The sequence below is a fragment of the Strix uralensis genome, chromosome 25, assembly GCF_047716275.1.
Source record: "Strix uralensis isolate ZFMK-TIS-50842 chromosome 25, bStrUra1, whole genome shotgun sequence".
NCBI lineage: Eukaryota > Metazoa > Chordata > Aves > Strigiformes > Strigidae > Strix > Strix uralensis.
In genome coordinates this window covers 3,378,709-3,405,499 of record NC_133996.1, presented here as the reverse complement: position 1 = coordinate 3,405,499, position 26,791 = coordinate 3,378,709, and the positions used below count along the sequence as shown (strand labels likewise).

General features: G+C 55.6%; 1 protein-coding gene across 4 annotated transcripts in view; it reads left to right on the top strand.

Moving 5' to 3' along the window:
- Positions 1–26,791, top strand: part of PTPRU (protein tyrosine phosphatase receptor type U) — a 76,804-nt gene that overhangs the window by 10,901 nt on the left and 39,112 nt on the right. For all 4 annotated transcript variants that reach the window (XM_074894196.1, XM_074894195.1, XM_074894194.1 and 1 more), the window contains exons 2-10: positions 7,260–7,388; positions 15,104–15,375; positions 15,481–15,562; positions 16,261–16,376; positions 16,580–16,754; positions 17,348–17,641; positions 20,797–21,105; positions 24,770–24,879; positions 25,566–25,767. In XM_074894196.1, coding sequence (XP_074750297.1) covers positions 7,260–7,388; positions 15,104–15,375; positions 15,481–15,562; positions 16,261–16,376; positions 16,580–16,754; positions 17,348–17,641; positions 20,797–21,105; positions 24,770–24,879; positions 25,566–25,767 — 1,689 coding nt within the window. The remainder of the gene's footprint in view (positions 1–7,259; positions 7,389–15,103; positions 15,376–15,480; positions 15,563–16,260; positions 16,377–16,579; positions 16,755–17,347; positions 17,642–20,796; positions 21,106–24,769; positions 24,880–25,565; positions 25,768–26,791) is intronic.

The following is a 26,791-nucleotide window of genomic DNA, read 5'->3' as shown; positions in this document are numbered from 1 at the left end:
TGGGTCCATGGGCACGTGGGGTGGATAGCCTTCAGCAGGGCCATGGGGACCTGATGGTAATAAAGAAGCCAGGGGGAGAAACAGGCTTTCCCCCCCCTTTTTTTCCAATTTATTTTCATATTTTTTGACTCCTTTTTTACCCCTCAAGGTGCCAGGTGGCTCCATAGCCCAGGAGCTGTAATTGCATAGTAAGCAATCGATAATGGTGGGATGGAGGTTTCCAAAGACCTGCCTTGTTTTTCTTGCTATGAAGTCGAAGAGGCAGCCCTGACTATGTTAATTAAGTGATGGTTCATTATTAAAGCACTTGTGTTGCAGGTTAGTGGCCTCCTGGCTGGGGAGCTTGAGGGTGTTTCTGTGCTGCAGGACCTCTCCGACCTGGGTATAAATAATGGAGAGATGATGCTGGTCCTTCCCCCGGGAGCAGTGCTGGCTGGATCTAGGCGCTGCGCGGGGACAGCACTTGGATGGGGTGTTAAATACACGCGTCTGCTCCAGCTGTGGGGCCAAAACCTCCCAGCTTGTGCCCCACAGCATCGCTGCAAAACAGCCCGGGAGTTGCAGTGCCTGGTCGCACCCGCATCGGGGTGATGCAGCACCCTGGTCCCAGCAGTGCTGCCCCCCCCAGGAGCTGCTGTTGGGGGGTGGGAGGGAAGTGGAGCTGCATTTTGCAGCTGGATGTGCCTCAAGGAAGGACTCCGATTGGCAAGATTAATTATTCCCCCTTTGCTTTTAAATGCATCTTCATGATAAGGTGATGCATGGCACAGCTGGTCCTTGCCCAAGCACAGGCTGCCCCGTGGCATTGCGAACCCTTCAGAGTTGTATTTTTCCCAGTTGCATTTGCTTTCCCCAGGCTCGGGGATGCCTGTAACAAATCCACATCTCCCAGTTGCCCCCTGTCCCTGTGCCCGGGGTCCCTTGGAGGCTCCTGAGGCCAGAGCTGGGGCTGGGCACTTGCTGTGGGAAGTTTAACACCTTTATGGTAAAAATCAGAGTCTTTAACAGGCAAAAAAAAAAAAAAGAGGAGATTTATGTCTTATGTAGTTGCTAGTAGACGGATATTGTTCTCCTAGTCCTGCACTTTCCAAACACTGAGGTTATCAGGCATAAGTGACTTATTATGCAAATCCTCCATCTTAATATCTGGCTGCTCTCTCCCTGGAATTGCATTGGCTAAACCCCATGCGTTATTGGAGCTGCTAATGTTTACACATTAGCTTCTTTGGCTAATATACAAGGCTTCAAGTTGCAAATTGATGTTTCTTACAGCTGAGCAAATTCTTTTTCTATTAAATGCAATATTTAAAATGATTTGGAGAAGCAAAACAAACTACTGGTGAGAATTTTAATGGAGCTGCTTTCCATATTCTTCTAATCAGCTTTTATCGGGGCCAGGAAATCGGTAATATTTTTTTTAAATGTTTCTATTTTGCAGAAGTAGGGAACAGAGGGGAACAGGGAGGGTGTTTATCGTAATCTCCAGTGTGTGTAGTGCACAAAAACATTTGCAGGTGCCTGTTGTGCTTGTGCCCCAGGGCCTTTGAGTGTGCAAAGTGCAGCTAAGGGGGGGATTTAGCTCCCCTTTGCCTGGACTAGAGGTTTTCCCACTGCTGAGACCCAAACCCCAGGGTGTTTGTGCTTGGCTGGGGTTGGTCACGGAGCTGATGGCGTGCCCTGGGTGGTGGGGGGTCTCCATCAGTGTGAGGTGCTGGGATGCTGCAGCGCAGGACACGCTCTGTGTCTTGGTTTTCTTGCTGAGCTGGATTCCTCGGTGCCTCATCCCCCCCTGAGCAAGTCCTGGACCCCTGTAGCATCATCCCCCCGGGGAGTCTGAGCCTCCCGCAGATAGAAGTGGGGTTTCCGATCCCACATCCGTTGTTAACCTCGACCGGGAGCCTGCGGTATGTCACGTGCAAGATCTTGCTGGGTAAGAAGTATATCTAATTTTAGATGAATTGCAGTAAGTATTCCCTATCCCCCGTGTCTGCTGGCACCCGGAGGAAAGCGGCTCCCGGCGTTTCCTTCCCGGGGCATGTTCCCATAGGAGCGTGCCGAGGAAATTGCCTTCAAATAGCAGCCGGGATCTGGGTGGTGGGAGGCTGGCTTGGCTCCGCGGGTGTGCTGGGGAAGGATGGCATCTTGCCAGCATCCGCTGGAGCGGGGTTCTGCATCCCGGCAAACCCCAGCTCCCTGGGCTTTCCGACGGGCTGCTGGGGTTGTGGGACTTTGCCAAATCCCCTGCGTGCCTCAGTTTCCCAGTTTGCAGCAGCGGTGTTCACCGTTTATCCTGTGTAAAGAGCTTGATCCTTTGCTGCTCCAGGAGCTGCTGGAAAAGGTGAGGGGTGAAAAAAATCCCGACTCCAAAAGGTCACCTGCATTAGCTTTCCTGGCTGGTGCCTGCACTGTGTGGCATGGGGTGCTGGGGGCGCGTGCCCCCAAGCTGCTGCACCCCAGAGGCAACCATGGGGCTAAGCCAATCCTGGCTAAGCCAAGACGGGAGCAAAATGGGCTTTTTCCCATCGATTGGCTTTGCTTTGTCTTAGACCTGGAGTCCTGGGTGTCCACCCCAAATTTTGTAGTTCTGGGGAGCCTGTACTTGCTGAAGTTCAAGTATAAACCCTTTTTTTATAAAGCCTTTCCACTTTTTGGCATGTTATTCGTGTAGCATCCCCATCAGATGATGCCCTGAAGGATCTGGGTGGTGTCGTTGCCCCCCTTGGGGTACCAGAGTGTTCAATCCCATCAGGGATGGTGCCGTGCCGCCCTTGAGCACCGGAGCCTTTTCAAGGCTGCTTCATAAAAGAAGAGAAGCCTGTGGAGCGTGTCCCACGGTGCAGGAGGTTAAACAGAAAAGGTTTAAGTGTGTAATTAACTTTGAAGTGAGAGGAGCGTAGACTAGGCAGATGAAAGAGAGCCGGGCAGGCTGGTGGGCAGGCGGCCACGTTCCTTGGTGGCCACGGGGATTTAATTAGGTGTCATCCGTTGTACTTGATTGTTTGGTCTTTCTTTTCCTTCTTCTTTGTGAATCCTTCGTTCCCCCTCTCCCCAGTTTTTCTCCTCTCCATCCCTGGGAGGGGGATGCTGGGTGGCAGCGGTACCCACGAGATGCTGCGCAGCGCTGGTACCCGTCTCCCTGGTGAATCTATTAAGCCACGCCTTCTTTTTATTTCTTTTAAAAAAAATTTGGTCCATCTGGTGTTTAACCCCCATATTAATACTCACCCTTCTGCTTCCCTCGCCCTGCGCATGCCCTGGTGGTACCTGGGAGGGGTGCTGGCTGGCCACCAGTACCCAGGGGGGTTGCTGAGCAGCATGGGTACTAGTTTCCCTGGCAAACCTCTCCAGCCACCTGTTTTTACTTTCTTTTTAAAAAATTTTGGTCCATCTGCTGTTTAACCCCCATGTTAGCACTTGCCCCTCTGCTCCCTTCTGCTTGGGCATGCTGTGGTGCCACGGAGGTGGCAGCGGTGCCCGGAGTGGGGATGCTGGGTGGCAGCGGTACCCATCTCTCTGGCAAATCCCTCAAGCCACCTCTTTTTCTTCCTTTTTTTCAAAATTTTGGTCCATCTGGTGTTTAATCCCAATGTTGGCGCTCATCCCTCTTCCCCCTATGCCCAGGCACACTGTGGTGCCACGGGGGTTTCGTGTGGGGTGTGTAACAGGGTACGTGTTGTCCTTGACACGGGGTTGCCTGTCATGTTGGGGCAGGCTCTGGGTTTGGGGCGGGATTTAGGCGACTCCGGGGTGCTCAGGCATGGTCTCGGAAGCATCGTGCCCCTGGGGAGCAGACCGTCACACCCCCAGCAATATTTTTAGCCGCTCTCGCGTTCGAATCGCACCTCCTGCGCTCGCTGCCTTCATCTCACCGCCCGGAGCTGCTGTTATCCTGGCCTCGAGCCAGCGCAGGGGCTGGGAACTGGGGGCTCCTTGTTTCCCCCTGGTGATTTTTAGGGTGCATCTGGACCTGGAGCCGTCCTGGCTGGCTCCCACAGACCCTGCCCCGCTGCCATTACCCCTCGGGAGGGGTATAACCATCCCCGTTGCTGCAGATGGGTATTCAGGTTGCAGTCTCCCTGCCCTCCGTGCAAACATTTTGATGAAACTTTTGTTTTTTGAAAGCTGCTCTGGGTTAGCCCCCTCTGACTTTCCATGGCTGCTGGGGCACCCACAGCCACCCCCTCTGGAGCTGGGATGTTGACATTTAATTGCTCAGGTCTTAATTTTTATGCCCCTATAAATCTTGTGATGGGGAGGGAGGAAGGGCTGGAGGTTGAGCTTCTCCCCAGCCCTACCCGTGGATGGGGAGAGATGGTGCCAAAAGCACTCGGTAGCTCATGAAAACCAAGGCTCTGCAAAACCCTTTTTATTTTTTCCTGTGTATACAAATCATAGACAAATTTGCTGGTGAGAAGGAGCAGCCGGTTGAGCCACCTTCATTTCACACCATGGGTGGGGGGAGCGATGGGAGGGAAGTCTTGCGTGGGGAAAAGCCATAACAATAAACCTGTCCGAGGAGGGAGATGGATCGGTTTGGTCAGCTGTGCCTCCACCAGCAAAATACCTACTCTGTGTAATTGCATTTTAAGCTTCTGGAGCCTGGGCATCGTCTTGCAGGTGGCCGAGGATCCGGCCTTGGGGTGATGGAGCAGTGGGGAAACTGAGGCACGGGACCAGTTGGTGCCGGTGGCTGCGCTGGGGATGGCAGCAGGATGGGGGTGGTGGGGATGCAGCCCAGGAGGAGGAGGAGGTTACATCTCCCCTGACGTCGTTAGCGGCTGGGAGTAGTTTACTGGGGGTGACGGAATTGCTTTTCCCTGGGAAATGGGGCTCTGCCAGCCTGAAACGCTGTTTGTCTCTGCTCTGGTTTCTCAGATCAAAAAAAACCCCAACACTGAGAACAAGTTTCTCCCTCCCAGAATATCCCATTTCAGCAGATCTTGGAAAGAAACGCTTGGGCTTTTTTTTTTTTTTAAATCACTTGGCACTTAGTTTCTGACACTGTTTTATTTTGAAATTTTTTCTTCCTGGAAAATTTTGACAGATTTGTGCTTTTTCTCCTATTAGAAAGCGCAGCCAAGTTTCAGACTCTTTAAAATCCGGTGTCTCGTGGCGAGAGCCGAAGGAACCGAAGACTGGGGTCTGTGGTGTGGGGGCACATCCGCACGTGGGCTGGGCAGACGCTCTGTTTCGGGAAAGATTTTAAGAAAGCTGTGAGGTCTCAGTGCCTCCAGGCATGTGAATAGGAGAGAATTTGCTTTTAGTTCTTAAAAAAAGAAGTTTCTCGTGGTTTTGGGAGGGGGAAAAAAAAAACCCCAACAACTTTGGTGATGGAGCTGGAGTGCATCCTCGTGCTTTAAAAAAATGAGTGTAAAGGAGGTAGAAGCCCCAGATACGCATTTACCTGTGAAAAAGTTGGGAATCGTAGTTTTCTGGGCATTTTATGAGCTTTTTTTCTAGTGTTTGAGCTCGTGTTTGCACAAGTGACGTGTCTGAGCATCCCCCGGCATGGGGAAGCACAAGCCATGTGGGCAGCAGTGAGGCCATTAACTGGCAAATCCCTGGGTGGCGGGGGGAATTACTGATGTAATTTGGGGATAAAATGGGAAAAAAAGCAGAAGAAATAATCCCCTGGCCCGGCTCTGCTTTCATGCTGACCCATTAGGGGATATTTGCCTTTGTTCATTCTGCTTGCTCAGGGCTTTCTTAACGTGCTTGCCCTCGTCAGCCCAGGGGCTCGTATTAATTAGCGCTGGCACCCTGGTCCTCGGTAATCTGTGGGTTTAATGGAACAAAAGGTCAGTGTTAACGGAGCGGCCCCAGAGCTCCGGGGTTTGGCTGGATGCAGGATGGGGGGCTGGGTGTGGGATGGGGGGCTGGTGGGATGCAGGATGGGGGGCTGGGTGTGGGATGGGAGGGGTGGTGGGATGCAGGATGGGGGGGTGGTGGGATGCGGGATGGGGGGGTGGTGGGATGCGGGATGGGGGGGTGGTGGGATGCGGGATGGGGGGGTGGTGGGATGCGGGATGGGGGGCTGGGTGCGGGATGGGAGGGGTGGTGGGATGCAGGATGGGGGGCTGGGTGCGGGATGGGAGGGGTGGTGGGATGCAGGATGGGGGGCTGGGTGCGGGATGGGAGGGGTGGTGGGATGCAGGATGGGGGGCTGGGTGCGGGATGGGAGGGGTGGTGGGATGCAGGATGGGGGGCTGGGTGCGGGATGGGAGGGGTGGTGGGATGCAGGATGGGGGGCTGGGTGCGGGATGGGAGGGGTGGTGGGATGCAGGATGGGGGGCTGGATGCGGGATGGGAGGGGTGGTGGGATGCAGGATGGGGGGCTGGTGGGATGCAGGATGGGGGGCTGGTGGGATGCAGGATGGGGGGCTGGATGTGGGATGGGAGGGGTGGTGGGATGCAGGATGGGGGGCTGGATGTGGGATGGGAGGGGTGGTGGGATGCAGGATGGGGGGCTGGATGCAGGATGGGGGGCTGGATGCGGGATGGGGGGGTGGTGGGATGCAGGATGGGGGGTGGGCTGGTGTCTGTGTGCTGTCTCACCTCAGTACAGGTGGGGACAAGTGGCCTCTTGGGGTTTATTCCAGTTCTCTGTGCTCAGCTGAGCACCTTGCAGACAGGGCGGGTGGTGTGTGGCATTCACCTTTGCTCTTTGCAAAGGATGAAAACCAACCCCCCACCAGATAAATAAAAGGGCTCAGGAGTTCCAGCCTGCAGCTGCGGGGGGTGGGTTCAGTGGTGCGTTTGTAGGGGTGTGATGGCTGCGGGTTGTCGGAGGTCCCAGCTGAGACCTGTCGCTGTCGTGTCAGGCAATACAGACCCCCAAGAGCTCAAGGTCAAACCACGTGCGGGCGGAGGGCTGAGGTCAAAGCAGGAATTTTGCAGGATCCCCGGGGTCTTGTGAATCCTTGTGCGACAGCCGCAGTCAAGTGCCTGTTTCTTGGGGGAAACCCCTCGTTTGGTGACCGGCCCCTGGGAAGCAAAGCTGGGAGCTGCATCCTGCTCCTGTGGCTGAGACCTCCCTGGGAGCTGAGACCTGCCAGCTCATTTCACTGGTGGGGAGCTAAAGGAGATGGGGGGTTAGCAGCAGGCAGGGCTCTATACCCTTGCTTGTGGGTGCACATGAGGGGATGCCTGGGGTCCCCCCACGTTTTGGGGGGCAGCACACCATCCCGGCAGGGCTCCTGGAGAAGGACCAGCTGCTCTGCGGGGTCTCAGCGGGGGCTGACGGGTCTTTCTCTCCGCAGCTGGCTGCACCTTCGAGGAGGACAGCGACCCGAACCAGTGCGAGTACAGCCAGGGCGAGGACGATGACTTCGGGTGGGAGCTCATCCGCAGTTATATGATGCCGCACCTGACGGCTGACCTGCCTCACGGTGAGTCCCGGTCCCCAGCGGGGCCACGCTTGTCCCCCTGCATCCCTGGGGACCTCTGCCCCCAACCCACCCCTCAGTCCTGTACCTAAACCTCCTGGTTTAATTCCTGCAGCGTTTTGGGCTTGACTTGTCCTCGGTTGTGTGGACAGGGTGCTGCTGTGCCTGCTGGCAAGGTGTGATGAGCTGTGTTGGTCCTCAGCGTGGTGAGGCAGGGTGCTGTGTGACCCCAGGGAGGATGTGGCTTAGGGACAGGGGACATGGGACCCTGCTGCTGCTGGGGCGAGGTGATTTTTTTAACAGAGACATCAAATGGCTCTGGGTGCCTCTGAGCCCTATGTCGCTGACTTGGGGTGTAACCCCATGCGACCCTAACCCACCCTTGGGCAGGGGGCTGGGGAAGCCTGCAAACAGTCTAGGTGTGCATTTTTGGGGTGAAAAGCCGAGATTTCTAGCTTTGCTCCTGCATGAGACCTCTGCCATCGCTGTGCTTGCTGCCCACAGCCCGGGCACCCCCAGTCCTCGTCCCCATGCTGGCTGGGGGCTGCGTGGGGGATGTCCCCTCCACCACGGCATCTCCCCGCCCGCAGCAGCGGGATGGCAGCAGCTCGGGCAGCTTTCCACGCTTCCCGTGGGTCTCGGCAGCATCTCTGGCAATGCCAGATTCCCCATCTGGCGTCGAGTGCGGCTGCTGCCAGCCAGGATGCGCCCAGATCCCGTCATCAAGGGGCACCTCCAGAGCCTCTCTCCCTGCCCGGGATCTGCAGCCACCGCCTGATCTTTCCTCGCTGGTGCGTCAGCTCGTGCTGCTTTTGCAGTCTCATGAGAAATTCCCGTCTCTGGGAGATGTGGAAAGGGGTGGGGGGGGATGGGGGGGGGGGCGGGGAGCGTTTCTGGCTCTTGCAAGTGTGGGGAAGGGCTTGTGGCTGTGAGTTGGAGGCATCTCCAATGTCTCGGGAACTGTAAGGAAGAAAATGCAAATGGACTTTTTTTAAAAAATCTCATTGCTTTTAAACTTTTTTGTTATTTTCTGGGTCCAGCTCCTCTCTGGGCCAGGCTGGGGGAGCAGAGCCAGCCGGGCAGCTGTGGGGAGCTCCCCCTCTCCCATGAAGATGCTGCGGGCACCATGTCTGGGTGGCATTTGGGGGCTTTGCTCGCTCCCAGCTCCAGACCGTGACCCCCTCAAATTATCCCTGTACCCATTTGCTCTGTGAGATGCACCGGGCTCGGGATGCTCCTTGTTTTTAGGACTGCTGGCTCCTGCCTGGTCCCAGCCCTCCAGCTCCTCCTGCCCAGCCTGGAAGTCAGGTCCCACGCTGGAGATGGGCAGAAAGAGAGGAGAGCTGGTTTAGAGCTCAACAGTAAAAATGACTTTTTGTTATTAAAACATTAACCGCTTCATAGAAAACTCTTTATTGCTCTGTCAATCTGCCTCCAGCTGTTTATCTTGTGCCTTGTTTGTGCTAGGACTCAATTTGGCTTTTCCCTTCCACTAACCCTCCTCTTCCTTTACCTTGTCCTCTTCCCATTGCCTTTTAATTCCTTTCCTGTCCCCGCTGGCATGTCCTGGGCACCGGGTGAGGCCAGAACAACCCTTAGCCTGCCTGTAGGACTGCTGACATCCCCCTTGATGATTTTTCAAATAATTGCTTTAAACTGAACTAGCCTAATTTGTGTGTGTCCTGGGGGGGGGTTCCCAGGGCAGCAAGGAGGGAAGTAGAGCTGGGGATTGAGGTGGCTCATCATGGAGGGTCTTAAACCTGTAATTAGTTGGGTTTTCTACTCTGTTTTCAGCTGCAATTTAAAATCAGCAGCAAACTGCCTGAGTTTAAAGCCTGGAGGCTTGCAGGGGGCTGAGAGGGTCAGGTGGAATGGGGCTGCTCTCTCTGTTAGAGGAAATAACTGTGTGTTAGCAAGAGATGGGGGCTTAAATGCAAAGAGTTTAAGAAATAAACTCCAGAGTTGATGTGGAAGTGGATGCAGCCGTCCCAGGTGGGATGCAGTGAGGCTGAGCTGTGAGCGTGGAGCATGGCAGGACCCGTCCCGATGCTGATCCACGGTGACACCCAGAGGGATGCTCATCCCCATAGCTGGGGGCTCCCCTAATACCGGGTAGATACTCTTTGCTCATGGTCTTGGGGCACCCAGTGGGTGCAGGGACCCCACTTTTGTGTAGCTTTACCCCGGTATGTGTGGGGAGCAGTGCACGAGGCTCCTGCAGCCTTATCACCCCTCTTGGTCCCTGCCAGCAGCTTGGTGGATGAGTATTTCACAGCACCGGCACCTCTCCAGGGAGCACTTTCCAAAGGAGTCTCGTGGTCTTAGATTAAAATGAGTTTTTATTGGAGATCAGCCAGTTTCAAGGAGCGTAGGATTTATTGGAGCGGATGCTGGCTGCTGGCCACCCGCCTCTACCTTTCCATCCCTCTTTCCTTTTGCTTTCTTGTTTGGTTTAGGTTTTTTTTCCCCCCCTCTTCCCTTCCTGATTTGTCTTTTACCTAAAGAAGACGGATGGGTGTCTCCCATGTTGCAATCGTGACTTTTTTTTTTCTTTTTATTGTTTTTTCTAAAAGGAGCCAGGTAAGGCAGGCATGAGGCTGCACCATCACTGTGTCTGCACCAAAATAACTCCCTGGATGCTTTGGGTGCACTTCCCTGCTCTCTCCTGAGCATCCCCTCTGTGTGCCAGGCTGGTCTGTACTTGCTGATGTGTGGGGCTCTGCAATATTTAGTCTCGTAGAAGCCCTGCTCTTTGAGGCTGGGGAGAGGAGGGGCAGCACGTGCCTTACTCTGCAGCACCTGGCTTGGGGCACCCACGGGGCTCGCAGGATCCCAAAGCCCTTTGAGGAGCAGAGGACCAGGTGATAGAGTGGGTCAGTAGGCAGGGATGGGGCAGGGGAGTGGAATCAGACTGTTTGGGGTTTTTTGAGCTGGGGTGAAACACAAATTGGGATCACGTAACATCAAAATAAAACAGGGTGTTTAGGTTAAGCCTTGTATGAATTTGGATGGGGCGGGTTCAGGCAGAGCCGAGGTTGGGTCTGGGTCCTCGCCTCTGCAGAGATGCAGGTGCCCCTTAGGGGACAAGGATGCTCTGTAGAGCTCCAGGGTCTCCCTGGGAGAGGTGCAGGCACCTCTTCTTGTTGCTGGTTGAATTTGCATGTGGAAATTCAAAGGAGATGAGTTAGGTTGGGAGAAATTGTGGCCAAAACTCCCCGTGGAGGCTGTGTGCCCTCCTGCTCCTCCACAGCCCCATCCTGGGGGCCAGAGCACTCCAGTTCCCCCACTCTGCGCAGCTGTACTCAAAAATACTGAAATACCATATCTGTGGGTGTTTTCTCTTGAACGGCTTTTTTCCTAGGTTTTCCTTCCAAACTCAGTGACATTAGAAAACCCTCCGTGAATCGGAGTTTCTGTTCCCTGCTTGGTGCTTCCCTCTCCCCGTGCGCGGAGCTGCTGTCGTGCTCCCCGCGCAGCCGCATCACCACGCTGTCACGGCCGTGCTGGGGGGTGACCCAGCCACTGTCCCCACCCTGATGAGCTCCGATGTCCCTCCGTCCCCTCCAAGGAGTTGCTGCTTCAGCCCGTAGCTCCAGCACCGCTTCCTGACCAGCTCCCTCTGCAGAGCCGTAAAAACCTTGAAAACTTAAGCTTGATTTTTGGCTCCTGGGGGAGTTATGTCTGTCCAAAGAACCCTGTGGTGGTGGCAGAGCGGCTGTTGGTGATGGGGCTCCCCCAGGAGATGCTCGGTGCAGAAGTGGGGAGTGGGTGCTCGGTTCCTGTGCCAGCTCTGATACGTTGAGAAGATCCAGTGCAGGAGGAGGCACCACTGGGCTTCATCTTCCAAAGCGGTTTCCTGGAGGCAGACACTGCAGTGCTCAGACCCGGTCCCCTGGCACCTCTTGGCTGGCGGTGCCGCCTGCTGCCTGTCATTCTGCCTGCCTTTTGCTGGCTTTTAATAGCTCTTTGATTTTTTTTTTTAAATTTTATTTTTATCTCTGTGGTTTTGTAGGAGGAAAAACTCGGTGAGGCGGGGGAGCGGGTTCTTCCCTCCTCTTTTTGCTGGGCTGTTTTGGGTTGTTCCCGGAGGGGTGCAGGCAGGATCCTTGGGAGAGGCAGCGCGAGGGGGAGAGCTGCTCCTTCCCTGCGGGCGAGCAGGGCTTCAGCCTGAAGCTGGGAAGAGAACCCTTGGGAGCTTATTGCCCTCAGAGTCACAGCCAAGGTTATTGGAGGTGCTGAGTTATCCTCGCAGACCTGATTTGAATCCCAAGGAATTGCTGATGATCCCACAAGTTAGGAAAATTTGGCTCGAGACCCTGCATAAGGACTTTCTGGGAGGGGTAAAGGCTTTGTGTGCACAGGCCCTCCAGGCTGGTTTTGCAGCTTAAAAACATCATCATCAACTTTTGCGTAACAAGTTTATATGTTTTCCCTAGGGAACGTTGCTGGAAACTTGTTTCTCTTTTTTCATTTGTTTGAAATATTTAGCGCTTTTTGAGTCTTTTCTCTTTCTCCACAGAGCACTTGGGCTCTTCTATAAAAGCCCACCTGAAAACTAAATTAAATGATATTGCTGCAGCCGAGCTGGGGGGTTGGCATACAGAGGGGCTTGCTTCTTATTTACTGTGACAAAGCAGGGTGACAGCTTGCCTGGACCAGCATCTCAATTCAAACTGTCCTTAAACTGAGGATCAGAGGAAGGATTTAACAAGCGAAGCACAGTACTGATATGTGCCTGCCTGAATCCCATCCTCTGGTTTGAAATCTCAACTGGAGGATGCCCTGGGGCTGTTTCTGCAGCTCCCATTTCGTGGGCGGTTCAGAAATGATTTTCCCTGTCATGATTTTTGGAGCAGATTTTTGCTGTGTAATGCCAACATATGGACAGAGGTCAAAAATAACCCCAGCTGTGCTGATGATCTGTGATATTGCATCAACCCTCCGGCTGCTGGGAGCAGTCCTGCCTGTCCCCCCCCTCCAGCTCTGGGACACAGCAGGGCTGGGATTCCCCTTCCTCTCCATCCCCATCTCTGGCTTTGCTGACAGAAATTAAGCTAAGCTTTAAAAACTGGAATTTGGCAGTTTGCACAGCTCTTGCTTCAGCTCTGCTCTTGCCCTGGCTGGGAAAGCTGCTGGATCCTGGTGGAAGCTGAGTACCCAGTGGGGTGGGGGCTCAGGGGGACTCTGGCAGTGGTGGTGGATTAACAGGGAACAGGTGGAAGGGGTCTGGGGGACCCCCAAGTCCTTGCTCCATCTCCCTGGGAGGAGCTGTGCAGCCCCTTGCCCCCTGGATGCCTGGGAGCATCCCAGACGCATCGAGAGATCAGGGAGGTTGGTGACCTGCAGTGGGACTGTGTCCCGTGGGGTGGGTGGTGGCAGTGTGTGTGCAAGCTGTCACCCCCTTGTCACCCTTTTGTCACTAACTGGCTGTCCCGCTGGCTTCTTGAGCTCCCTGTGGGCCAGTGCTGCTGGTGGGAGCACCCAGGTGGGGTTGTGCTGCCATTTTATTGGGGTGCATTAAAAAAATGCCCAAAAAGCCTCGCTGAAAACCAAAACATCCCCTGCAAAAAAAACTTGGGAGTCTGTAACCCCCAATCACCTCTCTGTGAGGACCTGCCTGCCCTTGTCCAGGCTGGGGGATGCTCCAGTGCAGGATACAGCACCCCAACACGGGGACAAGTGCCTCTGCTTCTCCTGCATTAAAAAAAAACCCCTAACCCATACCGTGGTCTTGAAGCTGAAGCTGGGACCAGTCATTTGTGGGGGAGGATTATATAATTAGCACAAAAGGGAGCGGTGGGAGCCTGCTTTTTCCGATGCAGCAACACTTGGAAGAAAATTAAGGGGGGGGAAAATAGCGCACGGGGGAAACCCTGTCAGATGAGTGATGCACGGGTGGATTGCCACCCATTCATGTCTGTGGTTCCAGATGACCTTAATGGACATTCTCAGTCTTTTAAAATAACTTGTCAGTGGTTTAATTTTAGTCTTGATCTCTTTATTTTGGTCCTCTGGCTGCTTGTTTTTAAAGGGAGGGGAGGAAGAAGGGTCTGTGTTTGTTAATGAGAGCCTGGCAGAGGTGGCTCTAAGGTGGCTCTAGGGAGATGTCCTCTGGCGTGGGGCAGGTCATGCTGCCATTGCCTGGACCGAATGGAGCTGATCTTGTTAGTGCAGAAATAATTTTGCTGGGGGAAATAAGAGAAAAGAAAAAAAAAAAAGGAATATGGACATAGCGCCTTCTCCTCTGTCAGTGAAATGCAGCTGTGATTGATTCCGAGAAAATAAATTGTTATCGTTTTATTTCATTCTGAATATCTGCCCGAGGGACCAGGAGGGCCGGGCGGCCACGCGTATCGGCGACACAGTGAAAATTTTGCTTTTTGATGATTTCTTTCCCCTGTCCCGGCTCCCATCCCTGCAGGATGCACTGGAAGATGCGCTGTGGAGCGGTACCCAGCACTCTGTCTCCTCAGCTGATGCTGTGATCCCCTGGGTGTTTTGGGGTCCCCCCAGGCATTTTGGGGTCACTCCAGGCACAGCTTCCAAATGCTGGGGGAGACGGGTGGCCCCCACGATTCCCTGCTGCCTTCGTTAGGCGTTTCTTGGTGCTGCTTGCTGGGAGCTGATGGGAGGGAAAAAAAGCGTGTGAATTAGTTTAAATTAACCGGCAGTGAAAGCTATTAATAATTAAGCGCATATTGTCAGGAAAACAATGGTAGACTTGAATAAATGGCCCAGCTTTGTTACTTACAGCTTCTGCCCTTATTAAAATGAAAGGGATATTAATAATCCCCTTGCCTTTGGTGATGGGGAGGGTTTACCAAGGCAGCTTCCCGTCCCCTCCATGTCCTGGCCCCGCTGCTATGTCGGATGGCTCTGGGAGCTGCCACAAAGAGCTGGGACTCCTGTGTCCCCCTCCTGCCTCCAGACCACCTGGGATGGAGCATGCAGGGCAGGAAAGGTGCTGCCTTTGGGATCCCCTTTGGGATTTTCATCCTGCCTGCCCTGTAAGTACAGCTTCAGGGTTGCACTGGGGCAAGCGCCGTGACTCCTGGTTTTGTTGGTGGAGATTTTGGGTGATGGGAGGTGGGGTACCAACGGCTGCCGATGGTGGGGAGCTGGGTCTGGGGCTGACATCCCAGAGAGCCACTGTGCCGGCATCCCGGAGAGCCGTGGTGCTGCTGCTGCTCGTTAAGCTGATGAGCGCTTTTTTTCCCCCCTGCGAGCGCCTGCTGAGCACAGTTTAAACTCGGCGACAACTGCGTGGTAAATGATACGAGGCGATGGGAATGGAAATTAAACGGCTGGGGCCCGGCTGGGGAGGGGAGTATTGACACAGCCGAAGCTGTGAGCATTAAAGGAAAGCAGGCGGAGAGTCTCTGGTGGCATTGAAGCCATTACCGACTCTGGTGTCCTGGGGGGACCAGCTTATCCTGGAGTCAGTGGGTCTGATCCTTCCCTCCTTGCCCAGCGGTCAGGTCCTGTTTTGGTGTCCTGCTGCTGCATAAATAGACATCTGACACTGACTCCGTCCCGTGTCCCTTGCTCCTGTCCTGCATGTCCCCGTGGGCCGGCAGGGACTGGCACCAGTAGGGCTGGGTCATGCGCATCTTCGCAGTCCCCCATCCTCCACTTTCTCCGTCCCTGCCGGCAAAGCTCAGGAGATGCAGAACAGGGGGATTACTCCTCGCTCTCCCTCATTCTCCCTCCCGCCGCAGGCTCCTACCTGATGGTGAACTCCTCGCAGCACGCCCCGGGCCAGAAAGCTCACCTGCTTTTCCAGGCGCTGAGCGAGAATGACACCCACTGCCTCCAGTTCAGCTACTTCATGTACAGCCGGGACGGCCACAGCCCCGGCACCCTCAGCGCCTACGTCCGGGTGACGGGCGGCCCGGTGGGCAGCGCTGTCTGGAACGCCTCTGGCTCCCACGGCCGGCAGTGGCACCAGGCAGAGCTGGCTGTCAGCTTGTTCTGGCCCAGCGAGTACCAGGTGAGCCCCAGCAGACCCCCCCCCTCACCCCTTGCATGGTGTGGACCCCCTGTTGTGTGTCCCAAACCCCCCAGCAGTGGGTGACCCCTCTGTTTGGTGCTGCAGGTCCTCTTCGAGGCGGTGGTCTCCAGCGAGCGCAGGGGTTATCTTGGCTTGGATGACATTTTGCTCTTGAATTATCCGTGCTGTGAGTGTCAGGGGATGGGACACGAGGGTGGGTGGCAGTGGAGGGGGGTGAGTGCTGCTGGGCTGGGCTAGGCAGCAGGGTTTGGAGCTGTTGGGATGGTCTTAGCAAGAGCTGATGGATTAATTCCAGGGTGCAGCCCAGTGGCACCTGGGTGTCCTGTTGTCACCTGGGCTGGTGGAGCTCCAGCTCCTGGTAGCTCTGGGGCTCCTTTTTCTATCTCCGTCCCCATCACCACCAGCTCCAACGTTGCTTCAGTTTTTATAAAACCTTAGAGAAGCACAGACTGAACACATGGCCTGAGTGTCCCCATCAAGAGGGGCCACCTGGTCTGGTGGGGACCTGAAATTCCAGGCTGTCCCAACACGTTGGCTGTTGGAGTTCATCTCCTATTTTTTCCAGGCTGGGACAGGAGATCTGCCCTCCTCTGTCAAGCCCACAACCCGTATCTGGCACCAGCACTGGGGGATGCTGGAGGGGGAAGGCTGCATACCCCCCTGGGATGCTGGTTGTACGGGGACAAATCCCTGGGCTTGGGATCCTGCCCAGGATCTTTGCTGTGGGCTTGCTGGGGAGGGATCCTGCCTGAGCCTTGAGGATGGGGACCGAGCCCATCTGGAGCTCGGCTCCAGCATCCCAGGTGGGTTTTTGGGCTGCAGTGGGATTTTTGCAGCAGTATCAATGCTTGTGTCCCTCGGCAGCGAAAGCACCTCATTTCTCCCGCCTGGGTGACGTGGAGGTCAACGCGGGGCAGAACGCCACCTTCCAGTGCGTGGCTGCTGGCAAGGCTGCTGAGGCCGAGCGGTTCCTCATGCAGGTGAGCAACGGCAGCGGTGAAACCATCAACCCCCAGCGTTGCTCCTGCAGTGCCTCCCCTTTGGGAGAAAACCCCGCTGGGCTCAGGGGGAGAAGGGCAGTCCTCCCCGCCCCGTTAAGCAGACATCATCTAGGGACACGTTTGGTGGCTCTGGGTGTCACCCCGTGCCTCCTGGTGACATCTCATCTCTCCCCGTGGGGCAGAGGCAGAGCGGCGAGGTGGTGCCCGCCGCCTCCGTGAAGCACATCAGCCACCGGCGCTTCCTGGCCACCTTCCAGCTGGACGAGGTGTCCAAGGAGGAGCAGGATCTCTACCGCTGCGTCACCCAGTCCGGCCGCGGCTCGGGCGTCTCCAACTTTGCCGAGCTCATCGTGAAAGGTGGGTGACTTGCTGTTGCCTGCCAGGTTTCTGGGTCATGGATGGGCTGTTTCTGCTGCGCTGTTTGAAGACAGGGATGCTTGGGGCAGTGGGATCACAGTTTCTCGCTGCGAATGAGTTGCTACACACAGACGGTTCGGTATAAAACCAGGAAACTACCTTTCCCGGTGGCCTTAGATCATTTATTTTTGATTGCAGTAGGTTGGAATTAATTATGGTGATACTGCAGCACCATGCTGGGCAGTGTATCTTATAAAGATAATTAAGATTTGATCAGATGAAACCCTATTGCAGCTGTTAAAACCTTACTAAAAGTGATGGAGGGCATATGCACAGGCTGAATTTTAAAGACTGGATGGTGCTCTCCCATACTTCGGTGTTGATCTGAGGTTGTCCTGTGCCCTGCAGCACAAAGGTGGTGGGTTTGTGTGGGGAGAGATGTGAATGTCTTGACTGTAGCTAGTAAAAAATAAAATAAAATTGTGGTACCTGTGGTTGTGCCAGCATGGCCTGGCTGGGGATGCTGTGGAGCTGCTTCTGGAGCTGCTTCTGGAGGGGGATGCTCCACCTGCCCCTGCTTCGCTCTCTTTCAGAGCCCCCCACGCCCATCGCGCCCCCACAGCTGCTCCGGGCTGGTTCCACCTACCTCATCATCCAGCTCAACACCAACTCCATCATCGGCGACGGCCCCATCGTGCGCAAGGAGATCGAGTACCGCATGACCTCGGGGCCCTGGTCGGAGGTTCACGCCGTCAACATGCAGACCTACAAGCTCTGGCACTTGGATCCGGACACAGAGTATGAGATCAGCGTCCTGCTCACCCGGCCCGGCGAGGGAGGCACTGGCAAACCAGGGCCCCCCCTCATCAGCCGCACCAAGTGTGCAGGTGGGTCCCACAGTGCATCCTGGCCACCCCAGGTGGCCCTGGGCAAGGTCCCCTGACACCCTGAGCCCTGGGCAGGGAGTGCTGCCAGGGCTGGATGGGTGCTGAGGGCATTTGCTGGTGCAGTCCAGGAGCCTGAAGCATCACTGCTCTGATGGATTCACCTTTAATTGACTCTTTAGCAGCTGTACGCAGCATCTCGGGAGCGAATGCTAATTAACCCCCATTGTGATGATGGCTGAGGGTAGCAGGGTGTAGGGGTGAGGGTGGATCCTGAACCAGCCCAATCAGCTGGTGCAGAGGGGCTGAATATCCATCCAGCCTGAAAATACTCTGATGGACGGTGGGTTTTTGCTGATCAGTCAGCAGCAGCCGGGCACAAGCTCAGTGCAGGAAAGCGCAGGAAGTGGATGCACAGAGTTAGCAGCTGCCTCGTGGCTGGTTTCTGTCCCTGGAGTTGAGCAAACACCAGCAGGAGACGGCTGCTCCTTATCTGCTGGGACTGCAGGCTCAGGGCCAGACCCAGCTCAGGACATCCCTAAATCTCAGGACTAGTGTCCCTGAGGATGAACCCCTCGGCTGTCCCTGGCGAAGTTCCCGTCTCGTTCCCTCCTCGGAGGGAGCTGTAGATTATTCTCCAGTGCCTGGTTTTGAGCAGTTGGTGCCTCTAAAAATATTTCTTCTAAAACTGTTAATCTTCTGCCACACCAGGGGGGTGATGGCTTTGGCTGGGAGGTCGGGCTGCCTTCTCTTGCATGGTTATGACCTCGGGGTAATTCACAGCAACCACATCCCTGCCAGAGGCCCCTCCAGGGTGTCCCCAGGGAAGGGGGGAGCTGGAGTTTCTCTCTGCCAAAATATGCCAACAGAGCCCACGGTGCAACCGTGCTGCTGGTCTCGGGGTGGTGGGGGGAAGAATTCTCCAGCACCGTGGGGCTGCAGGGGAGCCTGTTTCCCTCAGGGGAGTCTGACCTCGCATCCGTATGGGGGGGTGACCTGGGTTGGGGGACATCCCCGGCTGTCGGGGGCTGGGACTGGGGGCTGGTGGCGGCGTTTCAGACACTCCATGGCAACCGCCTTCCTGCTGCCGGAGGTAACTGCTGGTAATTGAGCAAAGTGAAGGCAGCGAGACGGCGCAGGATTGTCGAGTCGTGTTCACCCCGAGACCCAGCACCCTGCCACTGGGCTGGAACCCTGCACAAATAAAAAAAAAAAAAAACCAAAACCAAACCCAGCAAAAGTGGAGGTCTGAGCGGGGAGCATCACCTCACAGACTGGGAGCGGTGGGGACATCCTCCTGACACGTGGCAGGAGCGGAGCAGGACAGGGGGTGTCCCCCGCGGCTCTGGCTGTGGAACCCCGCAAGCAGGGTCAGCTTCGGAGACGGGTGTGCTCGGGCAGGGGAGGGGAGATGCAGGCCCTGATCCAGGTACCACAGCGAGGGGCTAGCAGTAACTTTTCATCCCAGGTTAATTTTCAGAGGCGCTGTGGGAAAGCCCAGGTTTTGTATTACCTCAAAGACAACGGCAGCTGCTGTTTGACACTCAGCACCCTGTATTTAATATCCTGTGGTTACTGGTTCAGGCTTCCCCAGCTCTTCCCATGTGCTGTAATGATGTATTCTTCTCCCTGACTTCCCCCAGGTCACAGTGGGTTCCCTCCACCCAAAAAGCACCTGCAGTTACATCCTCTGAGCCTCGGCAGCTCGTCTGCCCAGCGCCACGTCTCCAGTGTTTTGCAGGATCTGACCTGCAAAGGGACCCTGGGAAAAGCTGCTGGGTAGATGCATCCTGCAGCCCCTGGGTCAAGGGGAGATTCCCCATGTGGCTACGTGCCGCTGGCCATCGTTGGACCTGGGCGCTGTACTGGTGGCTCCCACCAGGGCATCTAAATACACTAAAATAAAAAGGAGAGGGAAGGTTGGAGCCTGGCACCGTGCGGTCCTGCCAGGGGAGGCGTGGGGGGCTCTGGAGGCTGCAGGGAGAGGTCCCCATGCCCTTGGCCACCCGATGGCAGTGATGGTGGTGGGCATCGGGGCTGAGGTTTGACAGGTTCTGGCAGAGCTGGATGCAGCAGCAGGGTAGAGCCGGTGTCCCTGTAGCGTGGTGGGGTGTGCCTGCGGCCGTGCTCGCCCCCTCCAGAACCAGCTGGGGTTTTGCACAGTCCCGTGAGGGAGCATCCGCTCAGGTTGTGAAAGCCTCTTGCAACCCTGAGCTGGCCTGACTACTCCGTGGTGCAAATCCCAAGGGAATTGCCTGGGGGATCAGCTCTGGGACAGGGAGGACAAAGACCCTCTTTCCCCCTTGGTGTCCTTCCCACCACCCTTGGGTTTGGCAGGGAGTTTACTGCCATTAACCCAAACCACCCGTGCACGTGTGCTGTTGGCAGAGTTGCTTGGCTCCTTGTTAAATCTGACTTCTCCTGTTCACGCCAATTAGAGCTAATTAAACTTCCTGCCGGTGGCACTCGGTCTCTGTCCTTTCAAGTGCCTGACGTGGGCTCAATGAAAATGCGAGGGCGTCCATCGTGCAGGCACGTTTATTTGGGGCCTCTCGTGGTGCAGATGCTCCCGGTGCCTGCCGTGGCTCTGCGCTGGCCGGGGGAGCGGGACTGGTACCGGCTTCACCTCCGTAGGGGAGGATGAGCCAAGGGGGGCTGCTGTCCCTGTGGTGTTGGTGGCTTTGAGACCCAGTGATGTCCCCAGCCCTGTCTGCAGGGCAGCAGCATCCTGTGCTGGGGCTGGTCCCAGTTTTGGGGTCAGGGTTGCTCTCTGCACTCGCCCATCTTGTTCCTGTGCTGTAAAAGGGCTTTTCCTGTGATACATATAAACCCATGAGATGTTTTCACAGAATCCTTCAGGTTGGAAAAGACCCTCGGGATCATCGAGTCCAACCCTCAGCCCGACTCTACAAAGTTCTCCCCTACACCACATCCCCCAACAGCTCACCAAACGACCCTTAAACACACCCAGGGATGGTGACTCCACCCCCTCCCTGGGCAGCCTATTCCACTCTCTGACCACTCTTTCTGGGAAAATTTGTTCCTCATGTCCAGTCTGAACCTCCCCTGTTGCAGTTTAAAGCCGTTCCCTCTTGTGCTATCGCTAATTACCTAATTTCCTTCATCACCCATCTCTCTCCATCCCTCTTCTCCCACAGAGCCCATGCGGGCCCCCAAAGGCCTGGCTTTCTCTGAAATCCAGTCCAGGCAGCTGACACTGCAGTGGGAGCCACTGGGCTACAACCTGACCCGCTGTCACACCTACACCGTCTCGCTCTGCTACCGCTATTTCGTGGGCACCGGCCACAACCAAACCTTCCGGGAGTGCGTGAAGATGGAGCATAACGCCAACCGCTACACCATCAAAAACCTGCTGCCCTACAAGAACATCCATGTCAAGCTCATCCTCTCCAACCCTGAGGGTCGCAAGGAGGGCAAGGAGGTGATATTCCAGACGGATGAAGATGGTGAGTCTACTTGGGGAGGTGCATCATCCCCAAAAATAGGGCTCTGTGGCTGGTGAGCTGTTGGGGTGTCTCTTGTGGCACGGTGCACATCCGTGGCTCTCGGCCAGGGGCACGATGGGAATATCCCCTGTGGCCATCGTGCTAACTGGGGGGTGAAGAAGCTGTTGCAGGCTGAGAGAAGGTGAGGGAAAGGGGTGATGATTCTGGCTGGGGAAGGGAAGTGCTGGGAGCAGCTTGCGGGGATGAGGGGACTGGATGGGGATGTCACCACTCATCCTTTGAGCGCAGCGTTTTAGCAGTGCCTGGTCTGGCAGAGGGTGCGGGAGCTGGCTCCTCCCAGCACTAGTCGTCCTTAGTGTGGAACTAAAGCCTAGCAGCAATAATTATAACAATTAAAGCTTTGCACTTAGGTAACATCTTTTATCTGCTCAGTTGCTGATTAATTCGGCATTGCCTACGTTTCTGGGCGAGCGCTGTTAACCAGAGCCCAGTGCAGCTTTGCTCAGCTTCCCCAGTGCTCTCCCCCAGTTAAGTTTGCTCTTGGGCTGGTTTGGGTTGTGCAAACGAGCTCTGTGGATGAGGGCGTGTTGATAAGGGGTGTCTGGCCCTGGTTATTTGCCAGCAACATAGCTCTTGGACAGCTGAGCTGTTTCTCTCCTCCCTGTCCTGGCTGTGCCCTGGGGTTGTGTCCCCACTGTTGGCACCTGAGTGGGGCCGACGTCTTCGCTGGAGGCTCGTGCTGCTCCAGGACTCCTGGGTTTGGCATCTCTTGCTCCTGCCCAGCCCTTCCCTGAGGATGTCCTGAAGCTGGGGCTACTGGGAAGTTCTCCCAGGTCTGGCTTTACCCTGCACTGCGGTCCCCAGCTGTGACTCTCCATCACCAGAGTGCTCAGGTCATTTTGGGCTCCGGAGATCTGGCAGATGTGACTGGAGGTACAAGGCAGAGCTGGCTCCGTGTCTCTGGTGCCACCCATCAGTGAGGGGCCACATCCAGGGCTGGCAGCTCCTGCTAACAACTCCTTCTGCTCGTCACATCTTCTTTGCTGCCCCATCAGCATCTCCTCTGCCTGCCGTGATGACTCGGCTGCTTTCAAGGGCAGCTGGGCAGCCCCTGAAAGCTGCTGCTCTGATGCTGCTCCTGCAGCTGGTGGGGTGAGGGGGTCTCATCCTGGTCCATGGAGGGCAGCAGCGGTTGGGGCTTGCGTGGGGTGCAAGGAGCCGCTACACCCCAGGGTGGGTGCTGGGTGCTGAGCGTGGCCGGAGCATCCCTGGCTCTTGCAGTCACCAGCGCTTACTGTTAACCAAGAACGTAATTAATCTCTGAAGCAGTTTTTAGCATCGATAATCAGCAGTTAAGGTGGATGAATTGATAATTGCAAAGGATCCAGCCAGCTCCAGACCCCCTGGATGGCCCCCGAGGAGAAGCCTGCTGTGAAATCCCCCTGCGTGGGGCTCGCCTTGATTTGGGACCCACTGAAACGTGCAGCTTTGTGCGTGCGTTGCTCATCGCTCCCGTTTCCCAGGCTGGAAAACAAAAGTCTGCAAAACTGGAGCAGAGCCGGGAGGGTCTCTGGGTCCCGTTTTTATCTCTAACGCCTAAATTCGGCACCTTTCTCTGCACCTCGGTACTTTCACTATCCCCAGCCGTCAGCCTGCCCGACCAGGGGCACCCAGCTTCACGCTCCTGATGGTTTATTTTCTGGCTATAATTGCTTCAGCTGTTCTCACTGTGCTGTGACTGCTCCAGCTGTTTTCTTATTGAATATTAATACAGGAGCTCCAGATGTCTTTTTGCTATACTGTAATCACTCCAGCTGCTTTCCCCTATGTCTTGATTAACCGGGGCTTGTGGCTTCCCCCTTGGATTGAACTTGGGGCCACGTATCCGTTTGGGCTCAGGTGACATCGACTGATGGATGTCACCTCTGGATATATTGCAGGTACTACACACGGGCTTGGCCCAGCATCTCCCTGCCTGCCCGGGAGGGCGATGAGGATTTGAACTCCTAGAACTGGGTGATGAGCAGCTGCCTGTGCAATTAAGCCAAGGTGGCGAAGGCTCGTTAATAATAGGACCCTTGATTGTGGTTTATTTCAGCAGGAGGCCAGCTTTGGTTGCAGCATCCACTGGTGCAGCGCTGGGGCTTGTGTCAGGGTGGGGGGGCCCTGGTGTGGGCTGCACAGATTCACACCCCCATCCCAAGTGGTAAACCCTAGTTTTGGGCTGGAAAACCTATTTCTGAGGCATTAATAACTGGGCCAAACCCCCTTAGAGCCCAGGCAAAATCCTGCTGGCTCCTGGGTGTGTGAGCAGGACACTGCGAGAAGGGGGTGCTGGATCCATAGGTGGCCCAGCTGGTGTTTAAGTGCCCCTATAGATCCAGGGAAGGTCAGTGACCCACGACTAGAGATTTTGGTCTTATGTCTGCATGAAACTATGAGACTTAATCCCAGGCGCCTGTGGAAATATCACTGCAGAGCGTCAGTGCTGCGGGGAGGTGTGTGCCAGGAGCCAGTTCTCTCCTTTGCAGGCAGGGTGCGTGCGGTGCCAGCCAGAATAAATATATATAAATGCATAAATAAATGTAAATGATGTATACGGATGGCAGAAGGGTGTGTGCACACCTGGGAGCTATCATACACCTCTCCCAGTCTCAACCTGGTGCACACACAAGTGCGTGGTGTCTGTACTTATATATATATATATGTAAGTATATAGGCTCGCTCTCTATATATAAAAAAAAATACATCTATAGAAGTACACACATTCCTGCCCTAAAGGTTTCCGTAATTCTCCGTGAATTTAATAAGTGCCTTGTGTACACGTGTAAGACACGGTGCCTCTGATTAAATTAACTTGTAAATCAAGTGAAAATTGTGTATTTGCATGGTGGGAAGCGCGTAGAAGGTGATCCCTCTCTCTCGGCCCCGTAATTAGATCTGAACAAAAAAGAAAAATAGAGGGGAAGTGCTGATGTCCCTCTGCAACGAGAGGGTGCATGTTTTGGGTCCTCAAGCCCGCAGCGGAGGATGCGCTCTCCTGTCCTCCTTGCTGACCCCCCCGGGTGAAGAAATCCATGGTAAAGAAGTGACTATTGATCCCAGTGTTGTCGATTGCTGTTATTATTTGCAGTTATTATTGTTGTTGGTGTTAATTAGAGGGGAAGGCTGGGGCACGCCAAGCCCATCTGCAGATGAGGCAGTTGTTGCTCACTGGGGGGAGTGCTGGCAATGTCTTCCGAAGATGCTGGGGCTCTGGGGGAGTATTTGGGTTCTAGGGGAAAAGGAACGTTTTTTTTTCTTTTTTCACACTGGCAAGCTCGGTGTGTGGGGGCTGGCTGCTGTGCCGTCGGAAACTGGGTGCAATGCCAGAAATGGTACCTGTGGGGTTTGTGCCGTGGTGTGGGAACCCCCCCACCATGGTAAAGTGTCACCAGTGGGTCCAGGAGCACAGTGGGAGCATCATTGCCTTGGGGAGCGTCTCCCTGGGGAGCCACCAGCCCTGTCTGGTGTCACATGCTGGAGCTGGGTGATGTGGCAGAGGGGACACGGTGGCTTGGTTACGGGGGAGCTGCTGCAGCCGCCAGGAGGGGTTTTCCTGGAGGATTTCTCCTTCCAGCCCAGTTTCTTGCTGCATCCGAGCGCATCCTCTTTCCTTCCCCAGTGCCCGGCGGCATCGCCTCGGAGTCCCTCACCTTCACCCCACTGGAGGATATGATCTTTCTCAAGTGGGAGGAACCAGTGGAGCCCAATGGCCTCATCACGCAGTACGAGGTACGGCCTGGCCGGCTGCGGCACCCGCAGGGGACCCACAGGGGGACGTGGGGGGATGTAGTGGGGGGGGGGCTGGGGCAACTACTGCTTTCAGTCTTGGGGATTAAAGGTGGCTGCAGCATTACTGCTGCCCACGAGTCCTTTGTTTGGGGATCACAGAATCATCTGGGTTGGAAAAGCCCTTGAAGCTCCTCCAGCCCAACCATGAACCTCACCCTGACCGTTCCCAACTCCACCAGATCCCTCAGCGCTGGGTCAACCCGACTCTTCAACCCCTCCAGGGATGGGGACTCCCCCCCTGCCCTGGGCAGCCCATTCCAACGCCCAACAACCCCTTCTGCAAAGAAATCCTTCCTAAGAGCCAGTCTGACCCTGCCCTGGCGCAGCTTGAGGCCATTCCCTCTTGTCCTGGCGCTTGTTACTTCGTTAAAGAGACTCATCCCCAGATCCAGCCTGCGTTCATCCCCCTGCTAGCAGGGTCTGTCCCCTCTGGGAAGCCCTGCTTTTGGCTTCACCAGTGGCTCTTCTGATGAACGTCTGATTTTGATTTACATCAAAAAGTGGCTGCCCCCCACCCTGTGACCGTCCCCTTCTCTGAATTCATCCCTTTAACCCCTTCTCTGTCTGGATTTGGGCTCTCTCCCCTCTCCCGTGGCTGCTGGTGATGCTCTGCCCTGTCCCTGCAGATCAGCTACCAGAGCATCGAATCCTCCGACCCCGCGGTCAACGTGCCCGGCCCGCGGCGTACCGTCTCCAAACTGCGCAATGAGACCTATCACGTCTTCTCCAACCTCCACCCTGGCACCACCTACCTCTTCTCAGTCCGGGCCCGCACTGGCAAGGGTTTTGGCCAGACAGCACTCACCGAGATCACCACCAACATCTCCGGTAGGTTCCCTTGGGCTCCACGCCCGGTGCTGGGGCTTCTTCTCTGCGCAGGTACACGATGGCAGTGCCGGAGTCTCTGGTATCCTCATGTGGATTTTGGTGACTGGATGCTGCTGTTGGAGGATACTGTCGGTGGTGGCAGCCGTGCCTTGAGCCCCCCAGCAGCCCCCCAAACCCATCAGCTGGACTGAGTGCATGTCTCTGACTGGGGAGTCTGGCCAGCCTGGTGCACTGGTCCTGTCTGAGCTATCAGCGTACAACCAAGTGATTAATTGCGTTTTGTTAGTAAAGCCTCACAGTACTCGGGGCTGTTTGCTCACGTCTGTGGCATTGCTATTAGCTGCAGCAAATGGGCTGAGATGAGCCCTCATGGAGACACTGAAATTGCAAAGTGGTGCAAGCCGGACCCCGATGGCTGCTAGTGATGGCTTGGGGACCGTGGGGACGTGCCAGGCACAACAGGGATCCTTCACTTTGGTCTGGGGGTGCTGCTCAGGTGGCTTGGGTGTGCTTCTGCCCTGGCTGGGATGCTCACGCTGTGCCAGTAATGCAGGTGCCGTCCCCGGGGTGCATCCCAAGGCTGGAGTGTTGGGGTCCTGCTGAGGTTGGATCCTACTCCCGTCTCCTCCCCTTCTGCCAGACCAGTGTTGATAACCCCCTTGGGTTCTCTCCCAATGATAACACTTGTTCTAGACCTTGAGGGGTTTTCTTTATTTGGAATAATTCACAGAATCATCTAGGTTGGAAAAGCCCTTGAAGCTCCTCCAGTCCAACCATGAACCTCACCCTGACCATTCCCAACTCCACCAGATCCCTCAGCGCTGGGTCAACCCGACTCTTCAACCCCTCCAGGGATGGGGACTCCCCCCCTGCCCTGGGCAGCCCATTCCAACGCCCAACAACCCCTTCTGCAAAGAAATCCTTCCTAAGAGCCAGTCTGACCCTGCCCTGGCGCAGCTTGAGGCCATTCCCTCTTGTCCTGGCGCTGGTTCCTTGGCTCAAGAGACTCATCCCCCCTCTCTGC